The sequence below is a fragment of the Arachis duranensis genome, unplaced genomic scaffold (assembly GCF_000817695.3).
Source record: "Arachis duranensis cultivar V14167 unplaced genomic scaffold, aradu.V14167.gnm2.J7QH unplaced_Scaffold_232525, whole genome shotgun sequence".
NCBI classification, from domain to species: domain Eukaryota; kingdom Viridiplantae; phylum Streptophyta; class Magnoliopsida; order Fabales; family Fabaceae; genus Arachis; species Arachis duranensis.
Genome location: NW_026264851.1, coordinates 1,602,237 through 1,616,398, shown reverse-complemented (window position 1 = coordinate 1,616,398; position 14,162 = coordinate 1,602,237). Strand labels below are relative to the sequence as shown.

Genomic DNA, 14,162 nt, shown 5'->3' with positions numbered 1-14,162 from the left:
CTGGCCTTTAATAACTCCAATTTGGGATACATAATAAAATCCAGTCTCGCGTAACTGTGCCTCAACAATTTGGTTATATGGATCCGGCGGGTGTAAATGATCGCACATCAACATCCTTGAAGCCTACAATACCACATTTTCCAGTATAAGAACAAATATAATATAACTATATTATTCAAAAACACAAGTATGCTTAACATATCCATTAAAACTAATTCCCAGCATAATAGCAATTCAAACATGTCCGTTATTACTATTCATATAAAAAAACAGTATACTAATTTTTCTATTATTATGATTATTATTATTGTTATTATTATTATTATTCAAATAAAAAAACAGGCAGCATACTAATTTCTGATTATTATTATTATTATTATTATTATTATTATTATTATTATTATTATTATTATTCAAACAGCATACATACTAATTTCTCTATTATTATGATTATTATTATTGTTATTATTATTATTATTCGTATAAAAAAAGCATACTAATATATTAAATATTATTATTATTATTATTATTATTATTATTATTATTATTATTATTATTATTATTTATATAAACCAAACAACATACTAATTTATTATTATTATTATTATTCAAACAGTATATATACTAATTTTATTATTAATCATAATAATTAACGATCATAAATAAAATAACTAATAAAATTTTTATTATTAATCGTAATAATTAATTAAATTCGATTACTAATCCTGATAATAACAACAACAATATATCAATATCTTCCTATTCCAATTTATTATGTACAGATCTTACTTTTTTTTTTCTTTCATGTACTATTTTTTTAAACATTTCTTTTTTCTTTTTTTTAAATAATATACATTACCCAGGGCTTCATCTTCATCACCGGTACAAACAAACAAACATTCATCTCATCTCCATACATACATACATACAAGGTTTATTCCTATTTTTATTTCTATTTCTAACCACCTAATAATAAAATACATACATATATGTTTAATTTCTAATTTCTACTTAGTGTCATTACAATATATACTGTTAATAAAATCTAAAATTATCACTATTATTATCATTAAATAAAATTATTAAAAAAAAAACTTACATGATTTGGATCTCCAAGATAATTAACAATATGAAGCTCCGGTTGAATTACTTCCTTAGTTTTCCTTTTTTTGGCATTTTTATTTTATTTTTCCCCTGAGCTGTGGTGGTCCAACAATGGTGAAGGAGTGGGGTTGAGAGTAAATAGAAAGGGAAAGTTGAGAGTGAAAGAGAGAGTGTTGGAGAGTGAAAGAGATAGGGGTATACGGTGGGTGAAATACAGATAAGGGTCACGGGCCACCCAGGAGAGCCAGCTGCATGCGCGACGTGTGGCAAGAGGTCACCAATCGGTGCCACCGATTTCAGCACTTCCCCTTCCTAGAAATCGGTCCCACCGATTTCCTTCCCCCCATCGGTGCCACCGATTTCCTTAACAGCGCCGTCACATCTCCGTCAAACACCCCAAACCCCCATAACGTTGAAAAACACCAACACCTTTCCCATATCAAAATTATTATATTTATTAAATAAAAATATTTAAAAATTTTTATTAATAATAAATTTATCATATACTCTAAAAACACATATTGGTTAAATTCTAAATATAATTGTAAAGTGTTAGTACTATAATTGTGTTCTGACTTCTTGACAAATCAATGTATCATGTTAGTATTTCAAGTTGATTAGTGGTGACTTGAGTTTCGCTGTATAAATTATTAATAAGCACGTGAGCTAATGGTGTGGTTTATCACTAAGTTGAAATTAGTAGAAGACACTACTCTTAATGTTTCCTTCATTATGCAGTACTAAAATAATGCTACTAATTAATTAAAAGGATATTATTGCAGTGAATGTTTTGCGGTGGGCCACTAAAACCGATGGAGATTTGTGATTTCTCTAACCTTAAACAAGAATAAATGACAGTGATCATATTGGGAATTGGCAAGTGGGACTCGCAGATTGGGGTCGGGTTTTGCAAAACCACTTCTCCATTAACTTTTATTTTTTTGGTTTGCACCAGATATCCATCAGGCCGGAAGCAGTGGCGGAGCTTGAAACGAAATTTTGGGGGGGCCAAATAGAAAATAATTGTCAAAATATTTTTGATATGGATCCATTTAAGATAAACTCGTCTAACTTCATCTCTTTGATTTGGGTGATATTGCCAAATTTGAAGCTATTTTCAGGGTATCGTTCTAAAGAATTAAGGTCAAACTCATTAGATACAACTCTTTAAACTTTTGAAAGTTGTATCTTACTTTCTTCGTGATTAATTAAAGTAGAAAAACTATCTACATGTGTTGATATTGTAAAAGTTATATGTTTTCCTTCTTGAATATTAGCCTTCCTCTTAAAAAATGCATCATCAACTCTTTGATTTTTTATGATTATTTTATATAAAAATTTAAATATATATCCGGTAAAATATGTAAAAAGAAGTTAAAAGGACAAATATTAAAATTTATAATATTTATTAAATTTTTTATTAATTTATACAAATACAATAATATCAATACTTATTGAATATTCTAATATTTTTTATCATATAAAAAAATTAAATTAAATAAACAGTAAAATATAAAATAATATTAAATTACATAAATAAAAAATATCTAATTTTTTATATTTGAACTCAAAGGTAGAGAGGGAGTGTTGCTTATTGAATAGAGAGGTGCGAAATGTGAATACACTCAATTCAGTCCAAATTCGATATGTTTTGAATGTTTAAAACTAAAAACTATTGTGCAATAAAAGCAAAAGATGAAGATTGAACTTTGGTATTTTAAGTCATAATAAAATATTTGAGCCAACTAAACTATTTTTTATTTTTTGAAAAAGTATTACTAATTTTTTTAATAAAAATTTGGGGGGGCCGTGGCCACCCCTTGTCTGAACTAAGCTCTGCCACTGGCCGGAAGCCCAATGACTAATCCCTCGGGTACTGTAGAGGGATATAAAGTGGGCGACCCTCCCAAGCAAGCAAACTCTATTCCCATCCTCCAGTGAGTATCGAACCCGGAAGAGATGGTTAAGGAACACAGACCCTCATCTATCTGTGCCAACTTGCGTTTAGGGTCCATTAACTTTTATAATCACAATCTTGTTCCCTCTCAACCCATCTACGGCTCAACAAACAATTTAAAATACGAAACCATATCTTACGTCTTTAGGGTTATGCTGTTATGCAATTGCAACTTGCAAGTGAAACAACCGAGTTTTTTTTCTTTTTTTAAAGAGTAGTGTTAGGAAATTAAAAGGGTATTAGCAAAAAATTAGTCAAATACTTTCGGGTGAATCCGAAATTTCTACGAGTTAATATATATGGATGTTTCTTCTTCTAAATATCAGAATGTTTCTTTTTCATACTAAATAGATGTTCTTTTATATATTTTTTGAATTTTTTGTATTACAAGTGTGAATGTCTCTATTTCTTTAAAAATTTTATAATTTATTTTAATTTTATAGATATTTAATTATTTTTGCTAAAATGTAACTGGATATTTTTTTTGTTAAGTATTAGGATGTTTTTTTTCATATTAAATGAATGTTTTTTTTATATTTCTATAATTGTTCAAGGACTCTTTTTGGCTAAGATCAAGTGTATAGTTTGCAGTCTCTTTAATTATCAAAAAGGCACCTAATATCCCAAGAACACAAGCCATGTTCCTATGCACAATGTTTGATAGAATATCAATTTGTGATACAACTAGGATTATGTCCTTCTCATTCTCACATTTTAGCTTCTGAACTGCTATGTGGGATCCATCGCCCAGAACTTCGACGAAAATCGACCCGGCTGCTCCATTCATAAGCTTCTGTCCTTCTTCAAAATCTTTGGTGGTTTTGTCTAGATCATGGTGGCTGAATAGACGAGTTCTATTCGGTTTTCAGAACAAAATGCTATGGTAATAGGCCTGATATGTGTCAAACATTCCTGGCTTTGTTGCTGATATTTTGAGAAGATAAAATAGTGCAATCAATGAAGCAACAATGAGATATGGACCCAAGATTCCTGCATCATAAGATCAAAGGAAAGTGTGGACAAGTTCTTATTATGCCACATTTAGTGGTGGACCGCCCAGCGAACGGCGTGGGCGCTCTCATCAGAGAGGTCGACGGTTACATCGATCTTGCGGTGGGCGCCGACAGTAGGCGTTAGGGTAGATGCGACGGAGGGCCTGACGATGAGAGAGAGGGGTTTGTGTATGTGATTGTTAGAGATGGGTAGGTTAATGTAAGAGAGAAGATGAAGGTTTTTATAGGATTTAATTAGGTTTACCTAATCAATTTTAAATTTTTTAATTTTGAATTTGAAAAATTTAAAATTAATTAATTATTAATATAAATTAAAATAGTTTTGTTTAATTTTTGGATGGTAACCTTTTGCTCCATATACTTTTCCTTTTTTAAATTAACGAGTTTTTTTTTTGTTTAAATTAAGTGTCCCGAAATTGAAGAAGCTGATTTTTTTTATATGAAAAAAGTATTAGTGTTTTTGTTGAAAATATGTGTATTTGGTATAATTCCAGGTGAGTGGATTTTTTGAGTAGAAAATCAACACGTGAGAAGCATGTTGGATACGTAGTAACTTTTTAACCAAGCGTGTTGGATACGTTGTAACATTTTAGCCAACACGTGAGGGCGTATTGAAACATGTGGGAGGCATGTTGCATAATTTCCACAAGGTAGAAACTCAGGTGAAGTCGACGTTGAGAGTTGTTTAATAATTTGACTGACTTGACTAAATTTTCATCCAATAATTTTCAAGTATCAACTTTACGTAAAGTCGACTTTAGCTGAGTTTTCACCTTTCCACAATATTATAATACACTTCAAATATCAATACTCAACTAAAACACCATCTCTATTTTCATATTAAAAATAATTTCTGAATTGAAGATATACTATGGAATATAAAATGGAATTTTTTTGACAAGCTGGTATTTGGAAATGTTACCTGTCTTTTGTTGGCCGTATTATAAAGATTGTACGGGTCGTAGCTTTCTTCCATCTTACGAATTGTTCGATAAAGACGTGGTCGCGCAAATCCATAAAGCATAGTGCTCAACCACTCTTTATTGGAAGCACTGTACATGTCTTGAAAAGTTTCTTACAGTGCAGCTGTTAAAAACTTCCTAAAATCTGTAATCATGTTCGTATGTGACTATGTATTACCAATTTATCTGTACCATAAGAAACGAAACGAAAGGGGCCAAATAGCACAAGATATTTCTAACCATGCAAGTATTCCCCGTACAAATTTACCGTTGAGTTGTTTTGAATTCCAACTTAGCAAATATTAATCACGAAACTATAAGAACAAACGGCCGTATAATAACTTAATATAACGTTACTATAAAAGATTTGATAAAGCACAATAATGTATCTTGTAATCAAAATTTAGTTTTTTCTTATGTTATATATATTTACCAACCAATGTACTGAAATATGTCAGAAAAGCATGAAAAGAATTATGATTGTAATATTTTGATTTATTAATTGATGACTAAATAATGAACTAAATTTCACGTATTGATGTAGGTACATGCGTGAATTTTTGAAGTATGATGAGTGGGATTGATACCTCACATCAACAGTAAAAATCAAAGTACTGAATCCAATTGAATTGCATTGATGGTTGGTTTCTTGTAGCAGGATGGTGGTGAATGGTGATGTAATGTTGTTACCTGCAGGGAAGTAGCTTGTGGGGAAGTTATATATTTATTATGTATTGGTGCAATGCATTTGATATAATATTTCAGAAGCACTAACAAAAGAAAAGAAGGCATTTTTTTCCTTGTGAATTGAAGATGATGAATTGATGATACGAAATTGAAGTGAATGCGATCATCAACCTCAGTCCCTTCTTTTAATTTGTATTCAATCCATGCATCCCAGCAGAAGTTGCCACCTATATTTAAATACTAGTTGTACTGCATCAATGAATTAAACTTGGTAGTATCAGGGAACTATAGAACGGTGGATATAAATAATTGAAAATTTTATATGAAATTGTTTTTATTTAAAGTTTAATATTAAAAATTATTAAATGATAATTTATTCAAATTTTAACGAGTCACGTTACGTTCCTGGTCTCCCTAGACCCTAATCTCAAAATTTGTAAAACTCGATCGCTATTGCCATCTCTAATTTGAAGGTTATATTTCTAGCTGTGTTATGTTGTTTGTATTGAATTTATATTTATATATTTTAACTATATTATCTATATACTAAAATTAATTTTGTTATATAAATAATATTTTTTATATATATTTATATTTTCTTTATCTATTAAATTTTCAATAACATTAAAATATAAAATATTTTTTTAATGAAAACTCATTTGAATTTAATTTGTATATTTTTATTTATGTTAAATAGTAAATAGTTGGATAAGCGCGGTCAAATATATATAGATAGAATAAAGAATAAGAATATAAAAAAATGAGTAGCATTCGTTGTTAAAAACATGGTTAAATAAAATTTCAAGTAATTTGAATATTAAAAAAAAGATCAAACAGAACATCCAATTAAAAAAGTTGGATCAAATGAAAAATAAACAAAAGGCAAAATGAAATGATGCATAACTTTGTATTGTTGTAATTTTATTCCATTTTGAAAAAAATGACGATGAGTGGTGAAACCAATGTTATTTTATAGAAGCGAAGCCAACACCATAAATATAAATAATATTATCTCAGTTACATCCATTTATAATCAAATAACATGTATACTTAGATAAAATAATTCCTTTCTTTATATTATACTAATGATCTCTACATCACTGAAGTCAATTTTTAATTTAGATATGAGAGAAGGAATGGTGTAGGATAGAATTATGGAGTGTAGGAGTATTTTACGTAGTTGTGGTGTTAAGAACAAATCGGACTGTTTGATTTGTGTTTAAAAAATTAAAAAAAATTGCATTATACAAATCGGACCGTCCTATTTGTATTTTAAACAATTAAAAAAATTTAATATTGAAATCGGACCATCCGATTTTTGTTTTCAAAATAAAAAAATTTTAAAAGTACAAATCGGACCATCCGATTTTTCCTCCCTCACAAATCGGACCATCCGATTTATGTTCAAAATTTTTTTAACAAAAAAATCGCACAGTCCGATTTTTTTACTTTATAGTTCAAAAAAAATTATCCCACATTCATGTCTAGCACCACCCACCTTCACACCTATGCACAACACACACAGAATCTGCATATCCAAAAAAAATTAGCCGACTGAAGTAGGAAATTAACAGTACTAGTATCATATATAGTAGTTGGGGGCTTTTTATTTTTTTGTATTGTGTAAATATTATAAATCGGACGGATAGATTTGTAATTTTTTTTATAAGTTTATAAATTTAATATTCCGATTTATAATGCAAAAAAAAAATTAAACATGTAAATTAGACCTTTTAAGTTAGGTTTTTTAAAATTTTTTTTGTTTTTTTTTTTGAACATGTAAATTAGACCTCTTAAGTTAGGTTTTTTGAAATTTTTTTTTTATCTAAAATCGATCCATTGATTTATTCTAAAAAATTTTTTTTTATTCTATATAAATTACGAAAAAATTTAGGAACTAGCACTTTTATTAAAATTTAGTGAGTACTTAACTAACAAAAAAAGTAAATAATTCTACACTATTAAATAGAATTTCACACTATTAAAAACACCAATAATAATTAATTAATAGCTACAAATCACAAAATTTAATAACTTTCCTAACACTCCTCTACAAATTAAAATCTCAAGTTTCTACCTCTATCTAAAATCTAAACCTCAGTCTTTTATTTTCAGCCAAATCTAAACCTTCAATTTATAGTTTTTAATTTTAAAAAAATTATCTTCATATTCATAAAAAAATACATTAATTCTTTATAATTATATATAATACACTCTTCTAATCCATTAAAAAATATATTAACCATAGTTTGGGGGCTAAAAATTTTTGTTATAGAAAATAAATGTGTGCAATTCAATTTTGCTGGTGATGCATGTGATTTTATTTTGATATGGAAATAAGTAATTGTAGGGCTGATTACTTTGTAAGTTAATTTTTAAAATTTTTTTAATATCAAATCGGAGGGTTCGATTTTTGTTCTAATAAATCGTATGATCCGATTTTTTTTTCTAAATAAATCGGAGGGTCCGATTTCATATTTTAAATAAAAGAATTTCACATTTAAAAATAACATTTTTATCATCTATAATCTTAAAAAATACCATTTACATCCCCAGTATAAAAAATAATTTGGGGTAGTTGGGAGCTAATAAAAAAAAAAAAACCAAAAATAAGGTGTGGCACGTGAGGGTTACGTCTGCTTAGATCATTTCCTGTTGATGTCATGGAATTTGGTGCCTGCTATGCTCTGATCTCAATAGGCAGGGTTTTCTTCTCAATCTCAAAGATGGAAAGTGGCATGCAATTGGCCAACCAAACATCCATCTTCATTAGCATTTCTCCCTTGTCTTCTTCTTACTGCACCACCTCATCAAATCATAATTTAGCCTCGGATCCCCACCGTCTCAGATCCATTAGTAGCGATCTTCTTTTCACCAAATTAGATAGACCCCATAAATTTAAATATTTATATGTCTGCTCTGAAATTAAATATTAAAGAGATAATAATATTTTAGTAGTAATTAAATAATTTAAAATAAATAATTTTGAACTCAAAACAAAATTCACACACACTATTGGATAGTAAAATTATGATGATAGGCAAGCATTTCTTTTTTCTTTTGGGTCAAATAAGCAAGTATTTCTAGTTATTATCTGGGGGAACCATATGGGCCTCTTTTTTTTGGACAAATCATATGGGTCTATTGATTAGATGTAATGAAGGGTCCAGGGCCCAGGTCTATCTGGGTTTGGTTCCTGCAGTGCAGTGGGTGAATTACGGAACCTCCAAGTCATACATGTCATTGTCTACCTTGTGCACAAAAATGTCAATAGTTGACCAAGAAAAAACTTGGAGAGAGTCCACGACAATAAAACACGCTTTAATCTACGTTACATCTGGTCAACTACTAGATCATGCTTACGAAAATTCAACCTCGCACCAACTAGGAAAAATGTTTTTCCCTCTTATCTTGGGCGCCGATTTGTTAATAGTATCCATATTGTTTTCCTTTTCTTTTGGAACTTGATCCTAAATTTAGCCTTACCAAATTGACAATACAAATAGTCAAATAGTCAAACAAAGCAAGTAAGCAATATTCCGTGGCCAAATAGACAAACGAAACAAAAGCAACATACCTTGGTCAAACACTCAAAAAGCATAATGGTCAATTTTAATTTTTACATGTACCGGTTAGAAGTTGGAACTTAGGCGTGTGCAATTGGATTGAATATTGCAAATAATATTGAATTGGCTGACATAGCCTAAAGCTCAATCAACCGTTTGACTTTATATATTGATTGATTCTCTTTTACCGAAAATAGGATAAGTTATCTCATTTTAGTAATAACCATTCTTTCTAACTTTTCATTGTCATCTTTTAATATATTATTTATTCATCTTAACTAATTCATGTATATTAAAGTATATTAATCTAAAATATTAATAAAAGAATAGATTAAAACTCTCAATTAACAAAAAATTAGATACAATTTCTTATTAAAATTTCAAATACACTATGAATTAAGGAAATCATAACGCATTTCAAAATAGACTAAAGAAATATATATAAAAAAAATTAGAATCCTAAAAATAACATACTAGTTAATTAGTGGTGAACAATCATCACTTGATTCATGCACTACATAGCTAGATAGCAGAGGGTGTGAAGAACAATGTTTGGACGTAGTCATCAACTGTGTATGTGCTTTTGTCATCGCCATGCTGATATATGACCTGAGCAGTTCTTGCCATGTTGAAACAAGCTTTCACTATTGAAGAAGGCAGAGCGGTCGTGTTCATGGCTACACCATTCAACTCTAACCACAGCTTCCCTATGAGCCCCCTTATATGTTTTCTTGCTTCATTCTCATCACAACCATTATTTTCCCTCATGTAGCACTGTATGCTGCAAGCATTATCCCCTCTCTCTTGTTCTTCCTGAACAACATGAATAATGCAATTAGGATTTTAAAAAATTATGTAAATTAATCACTAAGTAAGTTGTCTTTATATAAAACTAATAATTGAGAAAATTAGATGACGTATTTAACAGTTTTCAACTATTAAATTTACTTAATGAGTATATAGAGTGATAAAGTATAAGATGAATGAGGTACCGTTGAAGTTCCTAGGTCGTCCCAAAAACGAAGAATTTCGCCAGAACAAGAGAAGAGCCTAGGATATGTCTTCATCAATGAAAGAGTATCCTTTGAGATACCATCACCAACGAGGAAAGTTGCATGCGTCATGGCCATGTAAGATCCTGCGGAAATCACCCCGTTGTCCAGATATTCCCTAAAAGATGGCACGTAACCCTGGTTGAACCATTTGGCTTCCTCAAGAAATGCTTCAAATATGTCTATCCACTGAACAAAATAATAATATAATCATGCATCAACCTTTCGTTAATTAGAATCTTAAATTAAACGTATCTTGTGTATATATGTTTTATTCTTGGGATTCTCACCGTTTTTTTCAAGTAGGCAACAGCGGTTAGTCCACGCTCTTTCTGAATTTTGTATGCAATTTCGTGAGTTGTGTTATATAATGCCATGTAGCATATTTTCATGTATTCAGGTAGCTGCTCCATTGCATCAAGATCCCATCTATAAATAAAAAAGTACTTGGTTCGTTTCAAAATATTAAGCAGAAAAATATTGCTCTTAATTGGCACATACCTTTTGATTGCCTTGACGAAAAGAACAAGATCATCGAAAGAGCCATAAGTATCGAAGATATCATCCATAACAAGCAAAATGCATACTGTTTTAGTAAGTTCAATACGGCAGTTGGAATAACGTGGTTCTGGGAAAATCCCCACTGTCCATAGAAAGCACTCTGACGGTCTATCTCTAGCAAAACCAAGGCTCTCAATTAGTCCTAATTCCTTCCACCACCTAAACAAATGCAAACAAATAAATTGTCACATCAATTATATAAGCATTTCAAAGTAAATATACTTTAGATTATATATTGTATTAAATTTAAAATTAGAGTGTGACCTGGTGATTTCTCCTAATTCTCTTTTGTACAATGATTGAAGCATGTCATAATCCAACTTGGCCAATTCCAAAAGAGCTGGTATTTTGGTTGTTGTACGGCTGTATTGGTCCATGTAATTCTTGGCTTCTAACCTCTCCATTTGAAGGTGCCTTGGAAGCCTTAAGGCTCTGCTAACTTGTCTTCCTAATTCAGGAGCCATGTGAGGGATTGATTGGTGAAGATGGCCTCTTGAGAAGTCCATGGCTTGTTGTAACACTCCTTCACCTTCAGCACCTAGAAATGATGCCTCGTACAAACTTAGCACGCCACCTATGTCTCTGCTCAGTGATTCCTTGAAATTTCCACTCTTGTCCAAAAACTTGTTGAAATTCTCTGCCGTCAAACAATAATAATTCATCTTATTATATCATAGGTACAGTCAAATATTTAATTTGAATAGAACATGAATGTATGTCTATTTGTTTAAATTTTTTGAATTAATTTTACCATTCAATATTAAAATTGCTATGATCTAAAAATTTAGAATTCGATTTTTGTCAATAAAAAAAATTTTAAGTATAAAACAAAATAAAAAAATTTTATTTTTTAGATTTCTTATATATTATTTTTAATATAAAAATAGAAAATATATAAAAAAAATACATAATGATAAAGATATAACATATATAGCATTCCTCAATTATTATTTATCAACATGCCGAATGCAAATTAATTAATTAATTAGTTGAATAAAGGTAATACATACCAGGAAACGTGGTCCAGCCATTGTGCCTGAGGAGGCGAAATTGAAGGGATGTGGCAAATAGGTCTTGTGAGGCATCCCAGTGGCATATCTTTCCAAGAAGTGCATTAATCTCTTCTTCAAAATGGTGCCCAATTCCCAGCTCTTGAATGCTATCAATTATTTTCATTGTTCCCACCGGATCACTTGACTTTTTTAGCAATGCTTCTTGCCCTTCTTTCTTCACCTGCTCCAAGCTTTTCTTCCTATCATTACTTTCAAGACACTCCACCTATCACCCCAACATCAAAACCAAACCAAAATAGGAAAATAATTAACTGCAGAAAAGGAAATTAAGGCCTTGTCACCTTTGAAACCAAAAATTAATATAGTTAATTGACCATGAATATTAGCTCATCCTTTTCTTCTATATAACCAGTAGTGCCTTTGTATTACCAATTTGGATGCATTAAAAAGTAGTAAACGACTATGCTAATCAGCTACTAAAATCAATCATTAGTATAAAATACATATTAGAATATAAAATATATATTAAAAATAAATTAAATTATATATATATTTATATACAATTACATTAGTAACTGATTTTAATGATTGATTTGGTGTACGAATAATATTTTAAATATAATTAATATATTAAATTTATTTTCTTTTTTTTATTTATCAAAAATAATTAATTTTATTTGAGCATCCGAGATTTCACTGGAAGGTAATTTGATTTTTTTTTTTACTTGAGACTCGAATTCGAGATTACTATAATATCTATTACGCTAATCAATTATTTATCGACAGATATATTATTTTTTTAAACATATCTATAATGTATATAAAAACCATGATAAAAAGGAAATAGTTATTAAAAGTTTGCTTCTTCCATAAATCAAGTATGGAAATACTTGGAGGGACTTTAATTTACCCAAAGAAAGTAAAATAAAAATCTTAGAGAGAGTTTAATCAAAGGGCACCTTCTCACGAAGAAGAACGGAATTGATGGATAATTTTTTACTAAGCATAATGGTCCCTTGGCCTTTAGATGTTTGTAGCGACAAGTTCCATGGTGGATGCATGGAATTGTGTCGAGGATGATGAATTGAGCTTGAAAGCGAAGAAGCTCTAACTTGTATAACAAGAGCCATTTGATCTGTAGACATATGAACAAGTAGCTCTCTAAGTTAGAACTATGTATGTTGTTATTATGACTATGATCAACACAATTGTTGTCTGCGCCTTATATAGATTCTCGCTAACCGCCGCTATAAGCCAAAGCAACTTCTAAAAATTAATTTCGTGTCAATAAAGGTTTTTTGAAATTTGTGGGCACCCATATGTCAATGTCATTACTGATTGATTTTTCTTATTTTCTTTCGATAATGCAATGCCATTAAATGTAATCCATGTTACCATGTATGTGAACATGATGATATTCGTACAATTAATCTGCGCAGACAGCAAACGGCGACAGGAGGCAAACTAGACCACTGACCACCCATATCATTTATATATAATATATGTTTAAATAGTATGTACCTGCATTGTTGATTTATTGTCAATATTCAACTTAATATGTATAAAATTCAACAATAATATTACTCCTAGACCACTCAATTAAATTATGAATGTTAAAAGTTATATCGAGATTAAAATGCATAGATATTTTTTGAAATTTAAGAAAATTTGTTTTTCAGAGGAATATAATTAATTATATTCAATTCTCTTTTAAATAAAGGGTAAATTATACCCTATAATCTATTTAATAATTATTGGATAAAATGAATTATATCATCATGGTTAATATTACTTCTTATTAACAATTAAACAAATTAAATATATATAATAAAGCATTTTTTAGAAATTATAAGAGTTACAAAAGAGATCTTATTTTTGAAACTACATATATATTAATTAGATCTAACAATATAACCAAAAAAAAACTGAAAAACTAAAAAGAACAAATAAAAAAAAGGCCGAATCACAAATTTCAAATTTAAAAAATAGATAATATGTTAATTGAGTAATAAAGATAAATTTTACAATTGTTAATAAAATTGATATAAAAATTGTGTAAATTTATAAGTATAAAGTTCAAGTGGTTTTATTATAATTAATTAGTTTGGTTATTGTCACCCAAAAAAATAGTTTAGTTGTTAAAATTTAAGTTAAATTAAGAGTTAATATTAATCATTTTAATGACATAATTTATTTTATCTAATAATTATTAAATTTATCATAAAACGTAATTTATTTTTTATTAAA

The 14,162-nt window shown here is 29.4% G+C and overlaps 1 protein-coding gene across 1 annotated transcript; it reads right to left on the bottom strand.

Annotated features, from left to right (window-relative positions):
- Positions 1 to 9,718: 9,718 nt before the first annotated feature.
- On the bottom strand, positions 9,719 to 13,112 carry LOC127744131 (probable terpene synthase 11). Its single transcript, XM_052256410.1, has 7 exons — positions 12,875 to 13,112; positions 11,913 to 12,180; positions 11,167 to 11,539; positions 10,843 to 11,061; positions 10,632 to 10,770; positions 10,282 to 10,530; positions 9,719 to 10,102 (listed from the first exon to the last, which is right to left on the bottom strand). The coding sequence occupies exons 1-7, from the start codon at positions 13,058 to 13,060 to the stop codon at positions 9,812 to 9,814; spliced, it is 1,725 nt and encodes a 574-aa protein (XP_052112370.1). The 5' UTR covers positions 13,061 to 13,112; the 3' UTR covers positions 9,719 to 9,811.
- Positions 13,113 to 14,162: the final 1,050 nt, after the last annotated feature.